This window comes from Siniperca chuatsi, linkage group LG10 (genome assembly GCF_020085105.1).
Source record: "Siniperca chuatsi isolate FFG_IHB_CAS linkage group LG10, ASM2008510v1, whole genome shotgun sequence".
In the NCBI taxonomy this organism is placed as follows: domain Eukaryota; kingdom Metazoa; phylum Chordata; class Actinopteri; order Centrarchiformes; family Sinipercidae; genus Siniperca; species Siniperca chuatsi.
Window position 1 is genome coordinate 25,006,595 of NC_058051.1, and position 21,679 is coordinate 25,028,273.

The window sequence follows — 21,679 nt, forward strand, 5'->3', positions numbered from 1 at the left end:
TCAGGTAAACACATTGCTCTTTATTTTAGCAACAACAACATAATGAAATTGTCTTCACCTTCTTGTTAATCTTATTTTTTTAATCTTGCTCTGAACAGCAACGGTCTGGCAAGACCAGTTTAAGGCTTTTTAACTCTAGCTTTGTGTTTGTGTTTGAGGTACAGCCCTGCCCAACTCCTGTCACAACAAGCCCATTTTATGGTACACTGTGTGGTTGTTACGTGATGGATTTAAACACTTAGCACCATAACTGAAGCCTCTCTGGCTTTGTTACTGCAACAAGGGTGGTAAAGATGCTCTGTGGGCTATTTATGTATTTCAATGTCATCTGGGAAAACTGAGCTGACTGGACAGTGTTTACAACAAAACTGTCATATCTCAGTGACACAATTTCAAATTAACTTAAATGCACATGTCAGGACTTTTCCTCCATCACATACACCCATGTACATGCTGGTATGTGAGCTCACACACAAATACACGCAAACACACACACACACGGTTCCGAAATTTCCCTCTTGTGACTATTCTACAGAAAAACAACCCTGATAAAAGAAAGTATGGTAACGCTTTATTTTACAGGTCCATAAAGTCTTTATAATTTCCTTAGAAGGTTCCTGGAAAGAACTTTGTAATTTAGCACTAATTATAGTTAAAATACAGACAATGTTTAATTGGTCAAATGCCAAATAATTAATTCCAATTAAATGCTAAGATAGGGTAACCTCGACTCTTTCAGTCACACATAAGAAGAATAACATTTCCAATAATTAGTGGATGATGAATAAATAGAGCAGTTATTTCAAGGAAATTCCTCTGGAAATCAACAACTGCTTTGAACACAACAGTGTCGAACTTTGTCTCTATTTTCCCTAAAATTTGTACCAAATTAAATATTTCTTTCTAGGAAAGTTTTGAGCAAATTATGAGGAAATAACGGACCTGTAAAATAAAGTGTTACCAAAAGTACCACATGCCTGTACCATCAGTAATATCAAAGCTATTCTGTTAGTGGTCTGGAGTCTGTAGCTAATTTTTTTTTTTTTTTTTTACATTTTTCAGACAACAAAGTATTGATACAGTACAATTACAGACAGTGCTGTCCCTCTATAACTTCCTCTTCATTTTACAGTTTAATTTACATGGAAATGAATGTCTGTCCTGTTTCCTTTCCAGTGTAAGATGGATGCAGTATGAAAATACAACTGTTGAGAGTCCTATCCGTAGGAGACATCCTGCAAATGTAAATGTAAATCATAACGTAGCTATTCAGTACATACACAATCTGAATGAAGGTGGATCTTATTAGAATAACAGTGATGGCATGTCCCAAAACCAACAGATTGCTTGTAAACACACACAAATCTCTTTTTTATGTTCTGGCTTACCTCAAAAAACAAATATAGTACCACAGGAATGTTGTAAATCCCACTAACAGCATGAAAATGCTCAAAGCCTTTTCGTAAATAATCACATTTTCAACTGTTTTTACATTCAACTCAAATGTTGCTTTTGAACTGCCCTTCAGATGTGAAGCAGCATTCTCAGAGACTCCTTCAACATGAGTGAGTAGCTATGGAAAATTATGATTATGTTTATCAGTACCTGTGTTGTTTTTATTGTAGATTGTGTTTAAAATTACAATGTGAGGTTACCACCTCCTCTCCTACTCACTCTTCTACATCTTGTTCAGTGATGTTTCAGTTCTGGCTGCCAATCATGCATGTTGAAGGCTCGTCTCTGTTGTCGACCGCCTTGAGAGGATGTGCTGAAGCACCTTCACTGAGGAGGACTTTCTGCCTCTGATTGATAAGCTCCACTTCTCCGCCTACCTGTGCTTCGCTCCAAGTTCACTGGACAGCGAGCTTTCCCGCTAACGTCGACCTCTTCCTGTACCACACCCTGACCTGAGAAATGATACAGAAACCGAAATATGCACCATCATTAGACAACATCACAGCACTTTGTCTTTGTAAAAAATAGACACCACACTCCATCCCTTTCTGTTTGTCTCCACTGCCTGACAGTACAGAGAGCAATCAAGTAGGCGTGGAGCTGAAACAGACTGCTCAGTGAGAGTCATCCACCTGCCATTTTTTTTAAGGCAGGGTGTCCACACGGCAGCGAGCTGAGTCACAGCACCTTCAGCGCATCACACGGTGGTCTCATACTCCATCACTTCTTTGGGTGTGCTCAGACAGCGGTACTGAATCCTTGGCGTGACTGGGGCAGCGCTTTCCAGCACCAGGATGGTTTTACGCAGCCGACGGTCGATGAAGTGAGCGTCCCAGGCGGGGTACTTCTTCCTGGGCAGGTCTATTCGGATGACAGGCCCCTCTGTCCTGGGTGTGAGGTTGGGCACTGGAGCCTGAGCTCCCCGAGGTGGTCGTACCTGAAACACGTCTCCATCTACCCCAGGCCCCTGCTCTCTGTCGGACCCTTTAGTTCTCTGAAGGGTCCTGGGGGGGCTGCTCACCAGGTCAGGGGGGAGGCTGGAAACTGGGGAGGCCAGCGACTCCACAGGCACCTCCTTCTCCACAATATAACCCCACCCTGAGACTGGGCCGTCAGGGTGCAGCAGACAGTAATACACAAACATAAAGAAGGTGCCCAGAGCGTAGCTGCTGGCCACCACGCACACCATGATGACGGCGTAGAAGTCTGAGGTACGAGGGCCGCGGTACAGGTACCAGGCAGTGGTGAGCGCCACATTCTCAATGAACACAGTCAGGCTGTAGATGAGCATCCTGCAGCGAGTGCGCCCCTCTCTCACACTGAACCAGCAGAAAACATACATGATGCCCACCATCATGTTATAGATGATCTCCTCCCATTTGGACATGCAGAAGTCCGTTTCGCCTTGAATTATCCAAAACGTCATGATGCACCAGTGGGCCACGATAAAGATGCCAAAGTAAAGCTGGAACACAGAAGCAAACAGGGCGAAGGCCAGAGTGCGGGCCCCGATGGTGAACAGGTGCCACAGAATCTGAACTATGACGGCCTTGTAGGTCATGGGTAGCTTATCGTCTCGGGAGTCCCTCAGGACTTTCTGATAGGAAGCGATCATCCAGGAGAGGGATATCAGTGAGGCAGAAGCTGAAAGCCCTGGGGAGACAGAGGAAAGGGGAGGTGGGAAGAGAGAGATTGAGCAATAGGCTGGAAATGGCTCTGGGGTAGCTGTCTTAGCATTTAGCACAGCAAGAATATAGTACATTTCCCTGCTCTGTGGGGGCAGGATTGAAGTGAGCACAAGTGACTCATCATGCACAGCGTGGGCTGCAGACGCGTGATTGGCTGATGTGGTGATTGGTCATTTTGGGGGCACTCACCCTGAAGGGGCAGCACCTGACTGGCCTGGATCATGATGCTGAGTTGCAGCACCAGCTGAGGGGCGCTCTTCAGGAAGGACTCGAGCAGACGCAGCATGCTGATATCAGCGCTCTCAAACATCATGCGCCAGTAGTAGTGACGGCGCTCGGGGTCTCTGTGCCAGCGGCTCTGCACGCCCAAATACAGGGCATGGACATACCTGTGTATCAGAGGCAGACACAAGTCAGACACATTCGTGAGCGCATTACGTGAGATTGAACAGAATTTGAGGTCTTAATACTGTGCTTCAAAAACCTTTGGACATCAAACACAGACTCTCAGAAGTCATAACTCATTATTCCAAACTCTGGGAGCTGTCAGTAGTTCTTGCCAAAAAAGCTGGTAGCTTGCTCCTCTAGGATTTAGATTAGACTGAAACTGAACTAAGCAGCTCTGTGGTTTTAATTTTAGTACAGGCATTGGAGGGGGTGAATGTAGAGCTTGTCTGCAATCTCTCTTTAAATAAAATCAGTCAGAGAGCTGCAGAAAAAGCTAAATATGAGGGGCTGCGGAGAGAAAAGAAATCCAAATAAATGCTCTCAATCCAGTCTTCAGATTGAAGGTTAGAGTGTGTGTGTGTGTGTGGGGGGGGGGCGCTCACTGTAAATCCCTTGTTGAACTCCTGAGCTTTGCTGTCATGTAGGCCCCCTCCCCCTCAACTTGTTCTATAATGACCTTGTATAACACACATCATTTTGTAGACGCACAGGTTCACGCACTGTGCAAACATATTTCTGCAAAAATATGTTGTCACGTGATATCTTTTTGTACCATACAAATATGCAACGCAACGTGTAAATCATTACCTTTATCATAAGTGTTTGAAAAAGGTTGGTTGCCACGGAGGACTGAAGCTATAAATGTCTCGGTGATTGCCTCAGGGAGACGGGTCAGGAGAGCCCTATTGTCAACAAGCCCAGTGAACCACAAGGGAGTTTGTGTAACCCTTTTTTGTTCGGGTTCCTGCCTTGCTAAGTGTGCCTTGGGATATAACACACAGAAAATAGAGCAGTAATGAGGGTCAAAGACTCCGCCACACACACACACACACCACACACACACACACACACACACACACACACACACACTCACACACACACCACGTACACGGTGTCCGTAACACAACCCCATATCCCATCTCTTGTGCGCTGACATTTAATTCTGGTAGCCGGCCCAAATTGATCCCCGGTTCACCTGACTAACTGTGTATCAGTGACAGATCATTCCTGAGTTAACAGCTGAGGGTAAAACACACAGCGGTAATCCTCTTAATGTGCAGACACGCTGGTCTGAGAGCAGCAGCAATGAATGGAGCACACACTGACACACACACACACACACACACACACACAACAGCTTTAATGGCATTACCAGTAATTCTGCGCTGCCACAATGTTTTAATGTGCTCCTGGACACACTCACACACACACACAGAAGTCTCCAGGAGGAAATGAGGAATCAATATATATTACCCATAGGGCTGTCTAAGGAGGCAGGAAGAGAGAGACAACCAAGATAGGCACAGACAGTGGCCTACAGATAAATCAAACAATTGATTTGCATCTGATTTCATCATTACACATAATTTGTCTTTCTGTAACATCCCCAGTGTGTCTATAAAATACAACTTGTCTTTGAATATCATCCCGTTTTTGTCTAACCCTCCTCCCACCACAGTTCAGCTGAATGCCTCCCTCTGACTGGCAGCAGTTCAAGCCTGTCAAAACTCATCAGAGCACCGGAGGCTTGAGCACTGCCTCACCATCACTGACTGAGTAGCTGACCTACAGACCTACTACCATTGATGTAAGAGTAATGCCAAAGTGTACACCGGTTTGTTTTTAGTCGCAGAGCATACCTGGTACTTAAACATGTTTTGGCCCAGCTGAGAGAAACAGACTTGCAATCTGAAAACTGCTGGGAGATTTGAGAATATGGATTTTACAAATATAAGAGAAGGAGCCTCAGGCTAAGAGCTGAAAATAGACTAAACAGTGATAAGGAGGCGGGTACACACATCACTGCAAATAGGAAGCAACTCTCATGACATTCATGACTATATTCATTTTCTTCAGCAGTTCCTTTCCTTGCAAAAGACAAAGGGATTTTTATTTTTCTATATAAGGCGATTGGTGGATGAGTTGATGATTTCCCCAGGAGATGATTGACCTAAAAGCGCGTCGGGGGGTTGCGGGGTGGATGGGTGGAGTCTGACTCCCCCTTTGCAAGCTGGGGAGAAACGTCAAACAATACAAAAAGACATTGTGGCATTTTGGGCACAGACCTCCCTGAATGATTATGTTTCATAAGCGTTTAGCTAAAGGGGGTGATGCTGGGGTTTGGAGAATGCATGTGCTCACAGATGAACACACACACACACACACACACACAAAGGCAGAGGCAGAATGTGTAGTTTTCCCCTCCTCTCATATCACGTCATGAGTGTTCAGACTTACCTCCAGACTTGTGCCAGCTGAAATATGTGAATGATGACCTGGAAGAGCCACATGAAGACTCTGCAGCAGCCCCGGGCTCCTCCCCCGGTGCCCGGCCCTGGCAGCACCCCGGCCGCGGCAGTGCGGCCAGCGCCCCGCTCGCCGCTGTCCTTGGTGCTGAAGTCGCTCTCCTCCGCTCCCGACGCCGCCACCACGGCGGCCGCAGCCGTGCAGCTCTCGACGGTTTCCGAGAAATCGTAAGCGAACCATCGGAGGCTCAACACTTGCACGACCACGGACGGGACTATCACAAAGACCAGAGTCAGTGCAAAGCACCAATAGTCCCTCCTTAGGTAGTAGTCCGCGGCCAGCCACAGGTCTGAGGCCCCGTCCGAGAAGAAGACCAAAAGGGCGCACAGCGTCCAGCAGCAGTCCGGGAGGGAGTAGCGCTGCTCGGCGGGAGGGCGCTGGGGAGGCCGCGGGTCCGACCTGGAAGGACACTCGGGTGGGATTTCGTTTCGTAGAGAGACGGGTGCACCATCAGATTTCGCGGCCATGTTTGTTGTAGAGAAGAGAGTGAGTAAGAGATGGGAAAATGATGGAAGGGGGGGAGGGGGGTCGCGTAGCCTGTCGGTCTGTATGCATGCGTGTGGGAGAGAGAGGGAGGGGAAAGGAGGCTGGGAGGAGGGCCAGAGAGATGGGGAGTCACCGATGCTCATCAATCAGCGGTGATAATATACAGGAGGAGGATTTTAATCGCGACCACATAAAAGCTGCAGGTCCGGTCCGATGCCTTTAGACAGAAGACTTCTCTGCATGAAACGGGGCTTGAATTGTTTGGAGGTTATTATCGTTCATATTCCTGCACAGGTAGCACGAGCTCCACTTACACAGCTGGACCAGGAGGATTGTGACATGCGTCCCTTTAGTAAATCAGAAACCATCTTGCTTGTAGCCAGTGGTGGAACAAGTGCTCAGATCCTTTACTTTAGTAAAAGTACCAGCACATCATTCTAAAAATACTGCAAGGAAAAGTCCTGCATTCAAAATCCCACTTAAGTAAAAGTACATAAGTATTATCAGCAAAGTCCTCAAAGTATCAAAAGCAAAAGTACTCCTGCAGAAAAATGGCCGATGTGACTGATATATTAATATATATTACATTATTACTGCTGCATCAATGTGAATGTGTAAGAAGCATTTTGCTGTTGTAGCTGGAGCTACTTTTAAATACTTTATAAAATTATCTGGTTCAGTCACGTGGTTCCCAACCTCGTCGTAAGATGGTTAGTCGGGTAGAAACGAAGGAAAAATAAACTGTGATACACACATTTTCATGAATTTTTCGAGACTTTTTTTCAAATCTTTAGTGAGATATTGGATAATTTTACCTCTTTGGGCCTTAAACAATTATTTAAATGAAACCATCTGAGAAGTTCAGAGGGGAAACGTCTCTTTGGTGGAACTGCAAACAACTCAAACACATCTGAAACATGACAACTAGACACTGTTGGGAACTGCTGCTTTCATCTTTAACAACACACTGTGTCGCATTAACTTATCATAGATTTTTTTTTATGTAAAATTGTAATCTGTAAAGTAACTACAGCTATCAGTAGAATAGAAGTATACAGAAGGACAAAATGGAAATACTTTCTTTCCTTCAATGACCTTGAGGAGGTGATTCACGCCTTTATCTCGCTTTGACTATTGCAGCAGCCTTGACTCAGCCAGTCTCTGCTTTCTCGCCTCCAGCTGCCCGGCTCTCAACAGGCACACGTGTGACCACATCACGCCCATTTTGGCCTCTCTGCGCCTCTCCGTCTCGTTTTAGAATTGATTTTAAGATCTTATTGTTTTGTTTTTAAGTCAATGCGTCGGCGCCTCCTTACCTCGCCGATCTTTTATCTCCCTCGAGATCACTCTGGTCTGCTGACCAGATGCAGGTCCAGATTAAAGCACAGGGGAGGTCGGGCCTTTGCTGTCGCTGCTCCTAAATTATGGAACAGCCTACCGCTCCACATCTGGACCTCACCTACAGTGGACACTTTTAAAACTGGTTTGAAAACTTTTTATTCTTTTGAAAAAAATCAGATTGAGTTTTGACATCTTGGATTCTATTTGTGTTGTTTATATTCTCCATTATTTTATTTTTTAAAATATATTTTATTGCATCATATATTTTGTCCCAGCCTGTTTCTTTTAATTTGTGCAGCACTTTGGTCAACATCTGTTGTTTTTAAACGTGCTTATAAATAAACTTGACATTTGATCTATAGAGTTCCTATATAAATTAACTTTACTTACTTAAATACCAGTACCTCAACATTTTACTTTATTACAGTACTTGAGTAAATGTACGTACTTTCCACCACTGCTTAGTTCAAGTTCAAAGGCAAATAATGCAATTAAAACATTATTATTTATATCTTATGCTGCCAGTCATGTAATCATGAAGTTATATTTGCAGTTAAGTGTTACGACACCTTAAAGAGACCTTTGTGTCTCACCATCAGTCTGAGGTGGAGCAGCTTGGTGAGCCTCTTCTGCCTCCACTTGACCAAGTTCACCATCTGATCGCAGTTTCTATTCTGCTTTTGCTTTCTAGGGCCTCTGCAGTCGGGGTTCCTCTTTCCTCGCTCCTTCCTCTCTTGGCTCCAACCTCCGCTGCAGGTCTGCTGAGCCAACTCTTCTGCTAAAACTCTGGTGACTTGGGCTTAGGCTGTCACTTCTGCCAACAGGAAACACTTTTAGCTTGTGGAGGCTCTCTTGGAGGTATTGATCCTCTCACTACTGTGTCCCTAGAGCACCTAAACCAGAACTTTACAAATACATTGCCAACTTCGGCTTTTGTCTGCTGTAGAGAAAACACACAATTGACAAAACCATTAAAAGTGAGTTTGTTCATACCCTGCAGCTTTAGCCCACATACTTTGAGCAATCAAAAATTGCAGATGTTTAAGACATTTAAAAACTGTTTCAATAAGGAAAAAAGACCAAAAATAATGAAAATGTACTAAAATTTAATCATTCATAAAAGCTGGAAAATCATCTGTGACAGCAATATTAGAGTTGGTTTAGTACAATATATTTTCAGCCTCAAGACAAAATCAGAACGCACCATTCCCCCCCCCATCAGTCTATAAAATACTAATTTCCTTAGCTTTATTATGCAAAAATGGAAGTAGAATATATTATGGGAAATATGGAAGGCTTGCAGCTTTCAATATAAAACAAAGTCACTTAGGAAAGATGTTATCTCATCAATACACATCCTTGTAAGTAGGAGCGAGAAACCTATGAACAATGATGCATCTTTGTTGACACTGTTAGTGCAGAAATGTATGAGAAGGCCAACATTTCACATGGTTTGTTTTGCAAGCGTATTGTCACAATATGCCAGACTAATGTTACTTTTAATAAAACATTTTAGTTCCCATATAGGGATTTAAACCCATGGTCTCGTCTTTTACACTGATATTTCCAGAAGAAAGACACCTTGGAGAAGTAAAACAAAAAACATAAACAGAGCTGTCATCAGGCTGACAATAAACAACAACAACAAAAAAAAAAAAAAAGAGGTGGATTCCTTTGCCATTTAAAAGCAGAGAAGAGTATCTTGAGTATGTGCCGTCTCCTGCCATTTTACAAGTGGTGAAGTATCTCTGTCAGCCTTTTTCAAAATGCTCTGGAGAGGACTTGGAATGCTGGCATGATCCACTGGGAAGCAGTTAATCATTACAAGTTTCTGCAAGTAAGAAAAAAATAACGTCAGTACATATTAAACATTGTGTAGGACATGAGCTGTTTGCAGGGAAAAGAGGAGGCTCAGTTAAGAGCAGAGGTCTTAAAGTCAAACAACCTGAGAGCAACTGGCCAGGCTGTTCTCTGCTCGGGTGCCACTTGAACAAAACTCCAGTGTTTGTTTTCCATCAATACATTTTAACTATATACACTCTGAAACTGAGCAATCGTTCCCTCTCCTCTCCCTTGTGCCTGTCGCACTGCTCTGCACGTTCAGTAAAGTAATGCCTCTGACATTGTTTCCTTAGAGAACATCAACTTTCTCCTTGCAGATGAGACCGAAAGTAGTCGCACTAAATCTCAGTTGTCTGCCTCTCTTGAAAATGTCTGTGCTCTAGGTAAACCCATTCTTTCATGGTTATAAAGAGAAGTTTTGGTGGCTGGTGTGCCGCAGTAAATCAGAGTGCAGAGCGTTTTTGTTACAGCTTGCCAAATGTTAAATGTAAAATAAAAAGCCAATTTTTATGCTCCAAGTTTGCAGCCTTGCTAGAAAATTAAGTGATTACTCTAAAATAAAAGGCTAGGGAGAAAAAAACCCAAAATGGATTAACAAAATATACTCAACTGGTAGTTTGAGACCTCTGCTCTAGAGACTGAATCTGTTTTGGGAGTTTATCCCAGTGAGATAAAGACAGCTATTACCAAGACATTAATTTACTTCACAGTGAATAGCCAGAATAAACCATCAGTGGCTACAGTAGTTTGGACAACTGCACTGAACATCCTCTCAGGTCATCAAGCACTTACAGAGACGATAGATGTCCAAGAGTGGACAAGTCATATCTGTCTCAGAGCCAGATCTGTCAATAAACATACCAGTATTTTTTGCACATTTTAGCCTCTTAATACAAATCATACCCTTAAAAGGATAGGGTCACAATTAAAAACAATAGTCGTTTTAGTACAAAAATCCCTCTTTGTGGAGGGATGGTAACACAAAGAGGGATTGGTAACACAGACGAGGTGTTTGTACTAAAAAGACTAACTTTGGAAGATCCCCATGAGTGGATTTCATCCCCCCATCACTTACATTAGTATGCATATGCATGCACAAGTGCATTATGAAGAGCTTTCTTAATGGCCAGTATGAACAGGAGGAATGATTACAGCAAGTAAAACCTGTTTCGGTGTTCATACAGGCACACGACTACTGTTTGAAAAATAGTGAACCTATCCTTAAACAAAGCAGATTTTTTAAAATTTGTTTTTTCTACCTTCTGAGATTTGAAACTTGGTAATCCATCACAGGGAACATCATGTCTGCTTTTATTGATGTCAAAGTTATATTACCGTGGCAGTGGAGTTTCATTTGAAAAGTCAGCACGGCATGATATTCACTGTGATGGATTACATATCTCCACCAAGCTTTAAGTCTCCAGAGGTTGATTTTAATATCAGAGTGAGAGGAGTGTAAACCAATGATTTACACCCACGAACAGAGAGACACACACACACACACAAAAACAATATAGTATGCTTTGGGAAACAGTGGCTGGTGATTTAAAGTGTACATAACATGCAGTATATTAAAGTACAGTTACAATGCTCCAACAGCAGGTGGAGCCACAACATTCATGAAAGGCCTACAACTTGACACAATTACATAAAACATTTTAAACCATCTTTGTCCATTAATATGGTTCCTTTAATAAAAATATTTAAAAAAAAAAAAGCAAATTTGAAGAAATGGAAATGGATAAATCTCAACTGATGGGGAAAATATTATTATTAAGATTATTATTATAAAGATGGCGGTTGCTCCACAATTCAATTACATCTCTATGATGATACCAGTAACCATCTCTGACAGCATCTTCGCATCTTCAAAACAATATAACCGTCTGATTAAGGAGTTTTTATGGAATGGAAAAAAGCCCAGAATTGGTCTGAAAAAACTGTTTGCCTCAAGAGATAGTGGTGGATTGGCTCCCTCAAATACGAATTATATAACATAGCATTTGAAATGAATAAGCTACTAAGACATTGGGCAATTTATGAGTCTAACCCTGAGTGGGTAAAGATGGAGGGGGTTGTGGAACTGTTATCACAGAAGAACACAGCAAAAAAGATGGAACAAGGAAACCTAATTTTACAACATTCACAGTGGGAATGGGCACACAAGATTTGGGGGGTTTCTCAATACAAATTATGCTACTCCTTCATATGGAAACAACCCCTCAATCTGTATAGGGAAAAGGTATTTTTATGGGATACATGGTTGGCAAAGGGGATACATGTTGTCAATGATCTCTACAGAGATCGCTTGTTTATTTGTGGACCTTAAAGAACAATTTAATCTAACAGATAAAAGGTGATTTCTGGAAGTATTTACAGCTGAGGAGCAGTGTCTCCTGTCTTTGGACTGAAATGTTAAGAGGAAGAAGAGAATAAGGTTAAAGAGTTTCTAAATTCTCCTCATACTCTACCTCAATATTTTATAGGAAAATGTCAAATATTCAAACTAGAATGTGTGAAAGCTTGAGACTAACATGGAAAAAGGATCTTGGCAGTGAGATTAGGGAAGATGTATGGCAGGAGGTGATCTCAAATGTAGGCTGGGCTATAAGGTAGTAGTAGATATTCATTAATAAAATTGTACATAGATATTATTTTACACCCTGGAAACTGTTTAAAATGGGCTTAACCCAGGACAATAAATGCTGGAAATGTAACAAAGAAGCAGGCACATTTCTCCATGGTCTATGGGACTGTCCCATGGTACTACCTTTTTGGAAGGTGGTACTGAAAACCCTCGAAGGGTGGCTCAAACAACCTCTATCAGAATCCCCACAATTATGTCTGCTAGGGGACAAATCTCTGCCACCGGGCCTTACTAAAGCAGAGTTTGGACTGACGGCAACAGGTTTTATTGTGGCAGCTAGGCTTATTCTACGCAACTGGAGGAACCCACATAGGCCAGAGTTTACAGAGTGGCTTAAACTCATGACAGAGACTGCTGCCTTTGAAAATATGATTGCCAGGGTAAATAACGCCCCAAGCAAAAATATCCAAATATGGCAAATCTGTCTGGCTTACATTACAGGTGCAACATCTTAGAGAGGGTACAGGGTACTAGTGGACAGTATATATGTGTTTGTATGTATATATATGTATGTATGCACGCATGCATACATGTAAGAATTATTGGGGTGCCGAGGTGGTTTCCTGTGGCTGACTTTTAAGTTTTTCCGTTTCTTCCCTAACTGACTGTGAATCCTCTTATATCGCATCTGTATCATCTGTATTTTTGTATACAGTTAATATGTTAAAATGAATAAAACTTAAATGACCAAATCATCTTTGATCAAATTAAAAAGGTGAAACCCTAACACGGATTTTTACACATTTAGGTTTCAGTAACTTGGTTCCAGGTTTCCCTAAAAGCAACAACAATATTCTCAGTACGTACTGTATGAAAACAGACGGTGGTATAACTGATGGCAGTACAAGGCAAAAAAGGACCAGAGAGGCGTTTAATTTAGTCAGCGCCCCCCCTAAAAAAGATTTATTCTTAAACCTACAGAGATGCTTTATGAGTCATCTTTGTTTCAAAGACATCAGTGATGCTTGCGTGCTATCAGAATTAATGAAATTACTTTAATAATTCTTGCAATAAACCTCTAAATGTTCAGTGACAATCCAGAGCTCAGTGAGCAGCAGGAGCCCTGCACGTGTCTGGAATAAATTTTGTTTCAACACCCACTCACCTGGCCTGGAGCTACTGTGGGAGGACTTTTTAGAGCAGTGTGCAACTTGACTTCTTTTTTGTCTTCTTCTTTTCCATCGGCGTTTTTCTGTTGATCTGTCGCACCAGATCATAGAAAATCTGCAAGAGAGGAAGAGAAATGCTTCAGCAAAGAACACAGAACTAATATCTGGCAGTGAAAAGTCATTTTCTCTACTTTGTTTTTGTTTTCTTTCATAAAAAATGGTAGTAGAGTATGTTATGGGAAATATGGAGGCTTGCAGCTCTCAATATACAACAAAGTCACTTATGAAAGATACTGTTATCTCAATACAAACTTTCTAAGTAGGGGCACATATTTTATACAATGATGCATTTTTCTTGGCACTGTTAAAGCAGAAATGTATGAGAAGGCCATAAAGCTGCAATAATTAGTTGATTAATCAATCAATTGATCAAAAGAAAATTAATCGACAAGTATTTTGATGATTGATTAATGGTTTTGAGTCACATTTCAAGAAAAGAAATGCCAAAATTCTGTTTCTAGCATCTGAAATGTGAATATTTTCAGGTTTTCCTGGTCTTATAATTTGTTATATTTCTGGCAGAGCTGAAACTATTCAGTCAATTGGTAGAAAATGTATCACCAGGCTGTGATAATTGCTTAATCTTAATTTTTCAAGCAAAATGAAAAAAATGTTGGGCTTTCAGCCTCTAATATGAATCTTTGCTGCTTTTCTCTGTTTTATATCATATGTAAACTGAGCATCTTTGAGCTTTAGACTGTTGGTGAAAAAAAAAACAAAAAAAACAAACATTTGAAGATTTGTCACCCTGGGCTTTGGGAAATTGTGATGGGCTTTTTCACTGTTCAGACTTTGGGCCAATCAGAACTACACCCAGATTCGCCCTCTTTCTCCTGAAGCAGTCTGAAGTCCAACGTGCATCAGCAGACTCTCCTGGACATTAAGGACTTATACACCTCTATCTGTTCCAACTGTGATCTGGTATAAAGTGCGTCTAGCTCAAGTGAGTGAGAGAGTTTAGGAATATGTTTGTTATCGTTGTTAGTGCTAGTCTGCTAATCGTTTGCGTTAGCTAAGCTAATGGAGCTCACGTTCGGCTCACTGTGTGGCTACATATTATTACAGTATTAGAAGCAAATAAAGACATTGGAATCGAAGACATTTGTGTGGTTCCGATCAAGCGCCTGCAGTGGGTTACTATTTCAGTGAATCCAGCATTGAAATAGCAGCAAAGCTACACCTTCCTCTCAGTCTAAATAATCCAACTCATCGGTCCATACATGCTGTAAGTAGCATTGTAGTGGTACTTACCTCATTAACGTTGATCTTTGATTTAGCTGAAGTCTCTAAAAAGGCACAGTTGTTCCACTGACGGGCCAGATTCTGGCCCTGCTCCTTGCCAACCACACGCTCGTCCTCCAGGTCACATTTGTTTCCCACCAGGATCATGGGAACCTGATTGATTAACAGAGACGTCAAAGTAAGATATTGCTTTGACATTTCAAACACAACACAATGTTTTCAACAACCGGTACTTGTTTATGATCTTATATGCACATATTCAACAGCAAAATGTTTTGGCTAAGTGAGACCTTAACCAAGAAACGCAGACCAATCAAGCAACCTGCTATGAATAAATAAAGCACGCACTCAGCATGTTGTATATCCTCTCTCTAAATTAAGAGATGAAGAGACCAAGATTGAAAGTGGCAGAGAGCGTCTAACAGCAGCTCTGACATTTCCACCCTGTCACAAAGTTCCTGCCCGCCCTTCGCTCTGCCCTCTCTTTCCCACAGAGCTGACTCTAATGAGGGAGTGATGAGCCTGAGAGGCGACACAGACAGATTATACAGAGAAACACCAAAGGTTATCACACAAGAGAAACTCTCCACAGACTGAGGAGGAAGCCTCATAGAATTACAAGAGCGGGTGAACACTGTTGCTGTCTGATGAAAACCACGCATCTCCAAATTTGTTGATTTTGAATTACATACGTGTTTCTTTACTCCTTTTTATTTTATCTATTCTACATCATCTCGTTTACATTTTATATCTATGTCCGAACAGCCATATTTTATACTTACGTCATATATGTCTTTTTCAAGCATTTGTGTGGGTTGGTACATATGTATACACGTCTCCTTTATACATTTTTCACATGTATGTATGTAGATGTGTGTGTTCTTGTTTTTCCTTCCAGATGCACAGTAAGTACGCTCACTCATATCTGTGAACGTCTGGTCAAGGGTGGGTCCAATGTTTGTTCCCTGTTTGTTTGTTCATGAGAAAATTAATAACGGATCTGTTTTGTTTTTTTGTGTTCCTTCATGGGTTGAGGAAATGCTCCCACATTTTAAGCTAAATAAACCATTTAAAACCCCACTGGGTTATGGTTGTCACAAAGCTGAAAAACAGGCAGAGCTGCAACGTTTATCTGATTAATCAATTAGTCAATCAACAGCTAATTAATTAATAGTTTTGGTGATTGTTTTTTTTTTTACTTTATATTTGTTTTCTTTTTAGAGTGTAATTACAGAGGGTAGAAAAGAAATGAAAAGGAAAGAAAGGAAAGGAAAATACAATAAAAAGTGAACAGAGCCTATAGGGAGGAACAAGTGAGGCAAAAACGCAAATCATTTGATGGTTCCAGCTTCTCTGAGAATCTGTTGCTTTTTCTTGTCTTGCATTCTAGTAAATTTAATACATTTGGCAAAAAAAAAAAAGACATATGTGACATTACCTTGGGATGTAAGAAATTGCAATGCTTTTTTTTACTGTTTTTCTGATGTTTTATCGACCAATCAATTAATCAAGAAAATGATCGGCAGATTAATCTCTTACAGTAAGTAAGAGAAAAGACATGAAAAGAAAAATTCTAACATTTTCAAAAGAGTTTAACACTCACGTCCTCAGTGTCCTTTACTCGCAGGATCTGTTCCCGGAGGTCCTGTAGGTCGTTAAATGTTGACTGCGCTGTAATGGAGTACACCAAAGCAAAACCTTGGCCATTCTTCATGTACAGGTCCCTCATAGCTGTGAACTGTTCCTATAGAAACAATAACAGAGGGGAGAAGCCATCAGCAACCTGGCATTAATCTTGTAAGACCCCATCCATCTGATACCTGTGTCTGACTTGACTTACTGTTCCAGCCGTGTCCAGGATTTCAAGCATGCATTGCTGCCCATCGACCTCAACTTGCTGTTGGAGAAAAACAAACAGGTACATGGAGGCATTTACACAGCCAATCATTGAGTTGCTTTGACAAAGCTCAGGTGGTCAAATTAAGTGCGTAAAGTGTGTTTCTGAGCTCACCTTTCTGTAGGAGTCTTCTATTGTGGGGTCATACTTCTCCACAAAAATGCCTTGCACAAATTGGACTGTCTGAAATCAACAAATGAGGAAAACATCAAGACAGAATATAATTACTAATCAAAAACCGGCACACTCGTCACTTATGTAGTTTTCACTGTTTGCACTACGTCACCCAAAATCTATATCCCAAGATAAAAACACACTTAATGTAAATTAAAACATTATGATTCATCATCAACATTCATCTCTGACTAGAAGCCAGTTTCATTTATATTCTTGAAGCTGCCGAGCCCATGACTCAGACTTATTCTTGCTGCCTAGTCTTTTTTATTTGTGGCCTCATGAAATATCACATCCCCTGATATTTTATCCGCAGAATAAAACCCTGTTCCACAATGCAGTTTTTGTAGCACTAAGAATCTATCTACAACTTCCTGGACGATATTTCTGTTTTAAATAATTGGCCTTCTCATTTAAAGCACTCTAATTTATTGTAAATTGCATCATAATCGTGTTAATGACACGAGTTGTTGGTGCTGCTGAGTCCTACACATGGCAGCAGCCATCACTCACCAGTGCTGATTTTCCCACACCTCCTGATCCCAGCACCACGAGCTTGTACTCACGCATGGTGGGCAACTTCACTGGACAGCACAAGGGTCTGTGAAAGGACAGAGAACGAATGAGAAAGTGAGACAGAGGATCTTTGTATCATTTTCAGCTACAGGAAGAAAAAAAAAAAAAAAAAAAAACTTACTCAGCTAGCTAAATCTAAACAAGCTTTAACTTTTTCCAAATTACCCTGTGCCAAGGGTACCGTAAAATCTCCCTAACAGTGCTTTTAGATTGTCATAAACACAAACAAGTATATTCTATTTGTAACCAAAGACTTCTTTGCTGCAAGAGACCAAAATCAGAAACTTCAGCATCTCTCACGATGTACAGTAACTGAAGTAGTGAAACCATCGACTAAGCTGATGTCAGTGTGAACACCCTGTCAGTGAAGTATCCACAACAATGAAAAATCACTGATTACATCAGCAGATTAAAACGCAGTTCCTCTGCCAAAAAATGAGCTCTCTTTCCCACCCACTACCATGGGACTTCAGCTGTCATGACAATAGGGGCGTCACCTTTAAAAAATAAAAAAATTAAGAAGAGCTGAAGGAAAACCACCGGCTGGCTTGTTAACTCCAGAAATTCAGACTAGTGTTTCACCCAGTAGTAGCACTGGTATCAAAGAATAATTAAGTGCCTTTTTTAGTAAAAACTATAAGATGCAATGTGGAGCCTCGGAAAAGTGCAATAGATCCTAAAAATGGCAGTGCAGTCAGTAGGTAAGAGTTCCAGTGCCGCAAATAACTTCATCTCATTACAATACGGAGGAGAAAGGCCACGGAGAATGACCTTATCATCAACTCCATCAGCCTGACACGGTTTAGAGAGCATACATGGCCTAGAAAATATTAGCAGACAGTTTTTCTTATAACAAAGTAATCATCCAGGGCTCATTTAGTGAATAAAAAGTGACAAAATCTTTTGACGACTTTGCTGATTTTTATTATAGTAATAAATGCATCATTAAGCCCTTGAGGAATACAGAAGGTGCTTCTTCTGTGGTGTCATTTTCTACTACAATTTTATTTCACTCTCGTGTTTTGCTGTCTTGTGAATGTTGAAAATGTGTGACTGAACGCTGGGAAAATCACCACCTCACGCTGATGATCAAACCCCTCATTGTTTTGGGTTTCACATGCAACATTTCAGACTATTTCAGAGAAAACTTTTATCTTGAGGTGCACTCTAATTATCAAATGAATTATTTAAAAAAAAAAAAAAAGGTGAGGTTCAGAGATAATGAGTGGCAGCACAAAACTGCTCACAAGCATGTACAGAGGCACATGTGGTGCTTATAAATACTATTCTGAAATGTAAATGTAATCATCATTTGATGTACAAATGTCAATGAGGGGGTGATGCACAGCAAAACCTCTCTGAATCTACTACTCATACGACATCTGTGGGACATTTTGTTGAGACAAACAATACAAAAACCACTCTGTCACACTCGACCGGCATTTGCAATTCAAACTACGACGTATGAAGCACCACCAGAAACCCACAGTGTGAGACAGGCACACGAGGCACTCTACAAAGAGCCATTGTAATGACCCTCCTCTACTCAAGTACACCATACAAACAGAAAATGGAGATCAGAGGGTGCATGTATGACCACTGCAGTGAAATCATTACCAGGGCGAGGGGGTGCACCTAAGGGTGACGCCAACGTGTGCCTGATGCATTTATTAGCCTAAAAATGTACGTAGAGGCAATCCACTCTGTGTTTAAAATGTAAATTCATGTGGGTGTCACAAAACTTGCCTCAAAGCCTTGACATCAGATAAGAAACCTAAGCCTTCCCCTGATTAGATACGAGCCTGGACTCAAACATTTCAAGTATCAACACTTCAGCTGACAACCTTCACCAATCCTACTCATGAATTTTTGGTGGCTTTGCTGATAAGAGTGCCTCCTTGTTGCGAGGCCTCAATGCTAACAGCTAACGAACACTTTATCCAACATTTATGATGAAGAAGAAAATGTTAACATCTACCGAATTGTACAAATGGACAAAGCCTTACACAAAAGCATATTTTGCACAAAATCTGTACAGTGAAAAAAATAAAATAAAACACACATTCATGCTGTGAAAACAGCTTTAACCTACTGTGTACACGGCTGCTGCAGATGACAACTCCCTCTACATCTGGGGAGGAGGGGGGCCGGCAGATCCTCAGGTACACTGATGTCAGCAGACAGGTGCTGAGAGTCAGTTGGGAGCCAGAAAGCTAGACTACACCAAACTGTTCAGACAGGAAGCTGGCCCTAAATTAAGCCAAATATTGAAAGTGTTTACATTTAGATCAGCACTACATGACTGGTCTAGATAAAACTGGATTAATTTACTACAAAACGTTTTGCGTATCTGTTTAGAAAGGCAGTAAGAAAAACATTTTGAGAGACAAGTTTTACATCACAGATCATTGGAAAAGCAGGCAATTAGAAGGGATGACTTTCTGTTGCCAATTTAAGTGCTGTGTGGGTCTACTTTATGGAGTCAGGAGCTGATTTGTCACATGGTACATAAACAAAACGTATTCCTTGAAACACCTGTTGATGGTCAACACACAAACAGTAAAAAAACATGTTTGTCTAAAACATTCATCACAAAGCTAGTGGATTGATTTTAATTATGGCTAACTGGGCAACTCAAACAACTCTTCAGTTCAAATCAACATACAGAAAATATTGTGTCGTGTGTCAGAGCCAGAAGGGGGCAAATGGATTTTAACTTATAAGAGCACAACATACTTCTACATGACGTCCTTCATAAAACTTTTTAAAAGTTTATCTTGTAAAACTACGACTTTATAAGTTAGACGAGTAGTGCTATGCTGGTATTTGATACATTAAACAAAAATGAACTTGTTTTCGTGACAACTTGAAGCGTAGTTGGTTTCGAAAGGAAGGGTGTGGCTATTAACGTGAGTTTCCCGATAAAATAGCCTGTGACTGTTACATCGTTTAAAATGATCAGTCAAAATCGGCAGTATTAACATAACTTAAATGTGAATTTAACGTGAAGTTTGAGATACTTAAAAAGTAGCTTGATTGCGACTAAGCTTGACAACTCAAATGTTAGCACTCAGTTAGCAACATTTGGTAAATGCTAGCTAACGTTATTTGGTGTTAGCCTGGAAAAGATACGGCGAGCTGTGCAGCGCAAACACTGTTAACTAACGTTGGCTTGGCAGAGAAAAAAAGTTGAGCTCACAGTTTAACGTTAGTTCTTGTCTGACAAACATTGAACTCCATTTTAAGTTGCCTAACGGTTAACGTAACTGTTTAGCTAACACCGGAGGCTATTAAGTTATTTAGCTAGTTAGCATTAGGCTGAACTCTGAAATCTCGGTTTGTATTTAACGTTAATCTAACGTTTGCGCCTTAAGACGCTAGCTGGGTTTCTGTTAGCGTGTGGATAAACTACTACATATATGAAAGTGAATGAGATACAATCGGACATTAAATTACTTGAACCACAAACCATGTTTGTATCGGCAACTCGTTAGTTAGTCATTAGCTGACGTTAGCTACTCAATCCAGTCATCTAGGTTAGCTTGTAAGCTAACGTTAAGCTATTTGGCTCACAAGAATTACTTCGCTACAGTGGAGCCAGAAGTCATTTTAGTGTCTCATCAGAGACAACCACAGTTTTTAGAAACTAATCATTAAACTAATTAAGTCACAAGCTGGATTATTAGCTATAAAATAGCTAATTTTACACAGGAGTAAAGCTTCACAAGACACCTACCGTGTTCCGCTATGTGTGCGCTAAACCACACTGGGTGAATGTACGGAAGGGTCGGGACTGCGGCTATTGATTGGCTCAGGATCAGCCAATCACAGCTATCCAGGTTAAGGCACAATTTAAACCTCTTCAGCTCAAACACACAGTTTTATTCTCGTCTTAAAGTGTGTTAAGTACTGCTATCAACCGTGCAGAGTAGTTTCTTCTGTTGTGTACAAGTTATCTCCAGGAAGAATATAACATCTTATATACTGTCTAATTCTGTCCCATTTAAACATGAATGAAGTGAGGCTCAGAATAGTGACTGTTAATAATAATAACAGATAAACGTTATTTAATACAGCACTTTTCAAAGGGCTGCACTGAGGCAAGACAATTAAAATAATACAAAAATAAAATACCCAACAATAATATAAGATTAAAACAACAACAATAATAATAATAATAATAATAAAACAGGTAAGACATGGTGGAAATAAAACCATGTGCTAGCATTAATAAAATGTTTTTTTTAAAGTGAGAGATGTCTCAAGTCATGTACTTGTACTTTACTTCATTTTCATTTGTTGCTATCATTTTATAATTTTATACTACAATTCAGATGAAACGATTGCATTTTTTTTGCCTCACTACATTTATTCGTCAGCTATTAGCTAGTAGTTTCTTTACAAAGTA

The 21,679-nt window shown here is 40.9% G+C and overlaps 2 protein-coding genes and 1 long non-coding RNA gene across 4 annotated transcripts; 1 reads left to right on the forward strand and 2 right to left on the reverse strand.

Annotated features, from left to right (window-relative positions):
- On the reverse strand, positions 1-6,861 carry xkr5l (XK related 5-like). Its single transcript, XM_044210839.1, has 3 exons — positions 5,829-6,861; positions 3,333-3,532; positions 1-3,108 (listed from the first exon to the last, which is right to left on the reverse strand). Exons 1-3 carry the CDS (start codon positions 6,524-6,526, stop codon positions 2,153-2,155), a joined length of 1,854 nt encoding a protein of 617 aa, XP_044066774.1. The 5' UTR covers positions 6,527-6,861; the 3' UTR covers positions 1-2,152.
- Positions 6,862-6,970: 109 nt separating this feature from the next.
- On the forward strand, positions 6,971-9,385 carry LOC122882913. The gene is made up of 2 exons (XR_006379494.1): positions 6,971-7,866; positions 8,416-9,385. It is a non-coding gene; the product is annotated as an uncharacterized LOC122882913 (long non-coding RNA).
- Positions 8,811-21,155, reverse strand: LOC122882912 (ras-related protein Rap-1A). Of its 2 annotated transcripts, none has more exons than XM_044210841.1 (9): positions 21,008-21,155; positions 19,364-19,521; positions 17,209-17,296; positions 16,636-16,704; positions 16,465-16,521; positions 16,228-16,368; positions 14,634-14,777; positions 13,319-13,437; positions 8,811-9,555 (listed from the first exon to the last, which is right to left on the reverse strand). In XM_044210841.1, the coding sequence occupies exons 3-8, from the start codon at positions 17,263-17,265 to the stop codon at positions 13,348-13,350; spliced, it is 558 nt and encodes a 185-aa protein (XP_044066776.1). In that variant the 5' UTR covers positions 17,266-17,296; positions 19,364-19,521; positions 21,008-21,155; the 3' UTR covers positions 8,811-9,555; positions 13,319-13,347. The 2 variants fall into 2 exon arrangements, with proteins under 2 accessions (XP_044066776.1, XP_044066777.1); XM_044210842.1 differs by having other exon boundaries at positions 20,741-21,010.
- Positions 21,156-21,679: the final 524 nt, after the last annotated feature.

Coding starts and splice junctions, on each gene's coding strand:
- xkr5l (XM_044210839.1), bottom strand. CDS start 6,526: ATGAGCATCGGTGACTCCCCATCTCTCTGGCCCTCCTCCCAGCCTCCT. Junction 3,533..5,828: donor CAGCTGGCACAAGTCTGGAG/GTAAGTCTGAAC, acceptor TCTGATACACAG/GTATGTCCATGCCCTGTATT. Junction 3,109..3,332: donor TCAGGTGCTGCCCCTTCAGG/GTGAGTGCCCCC, acceptor CTGTCTCCCCAG/GGCTTTCAGCTTCTGCCTCA.
- LOC122882912 (XM_044210841.1), bottom strand. CDS start 17,265: ATGCGTGAGTACAAGCTCGTGGTGCTGGGATCAGGAGGTGTGGGAAAA. Junction 16,522..16,635: donor TAGAAGACTCCTACAGAAAG/GTGAGCTCAGAA, acceptor TTTCTCCAACAG/CAAGTTGAGGTCGATGGGCA. Junction 14,778..16,227: donor GAGTAAAGGACACTGAGGAC/GTGAGTGTTAAA, acceptor TTAATCAATCAG/GTTCCCATGATCCTGGTGGG.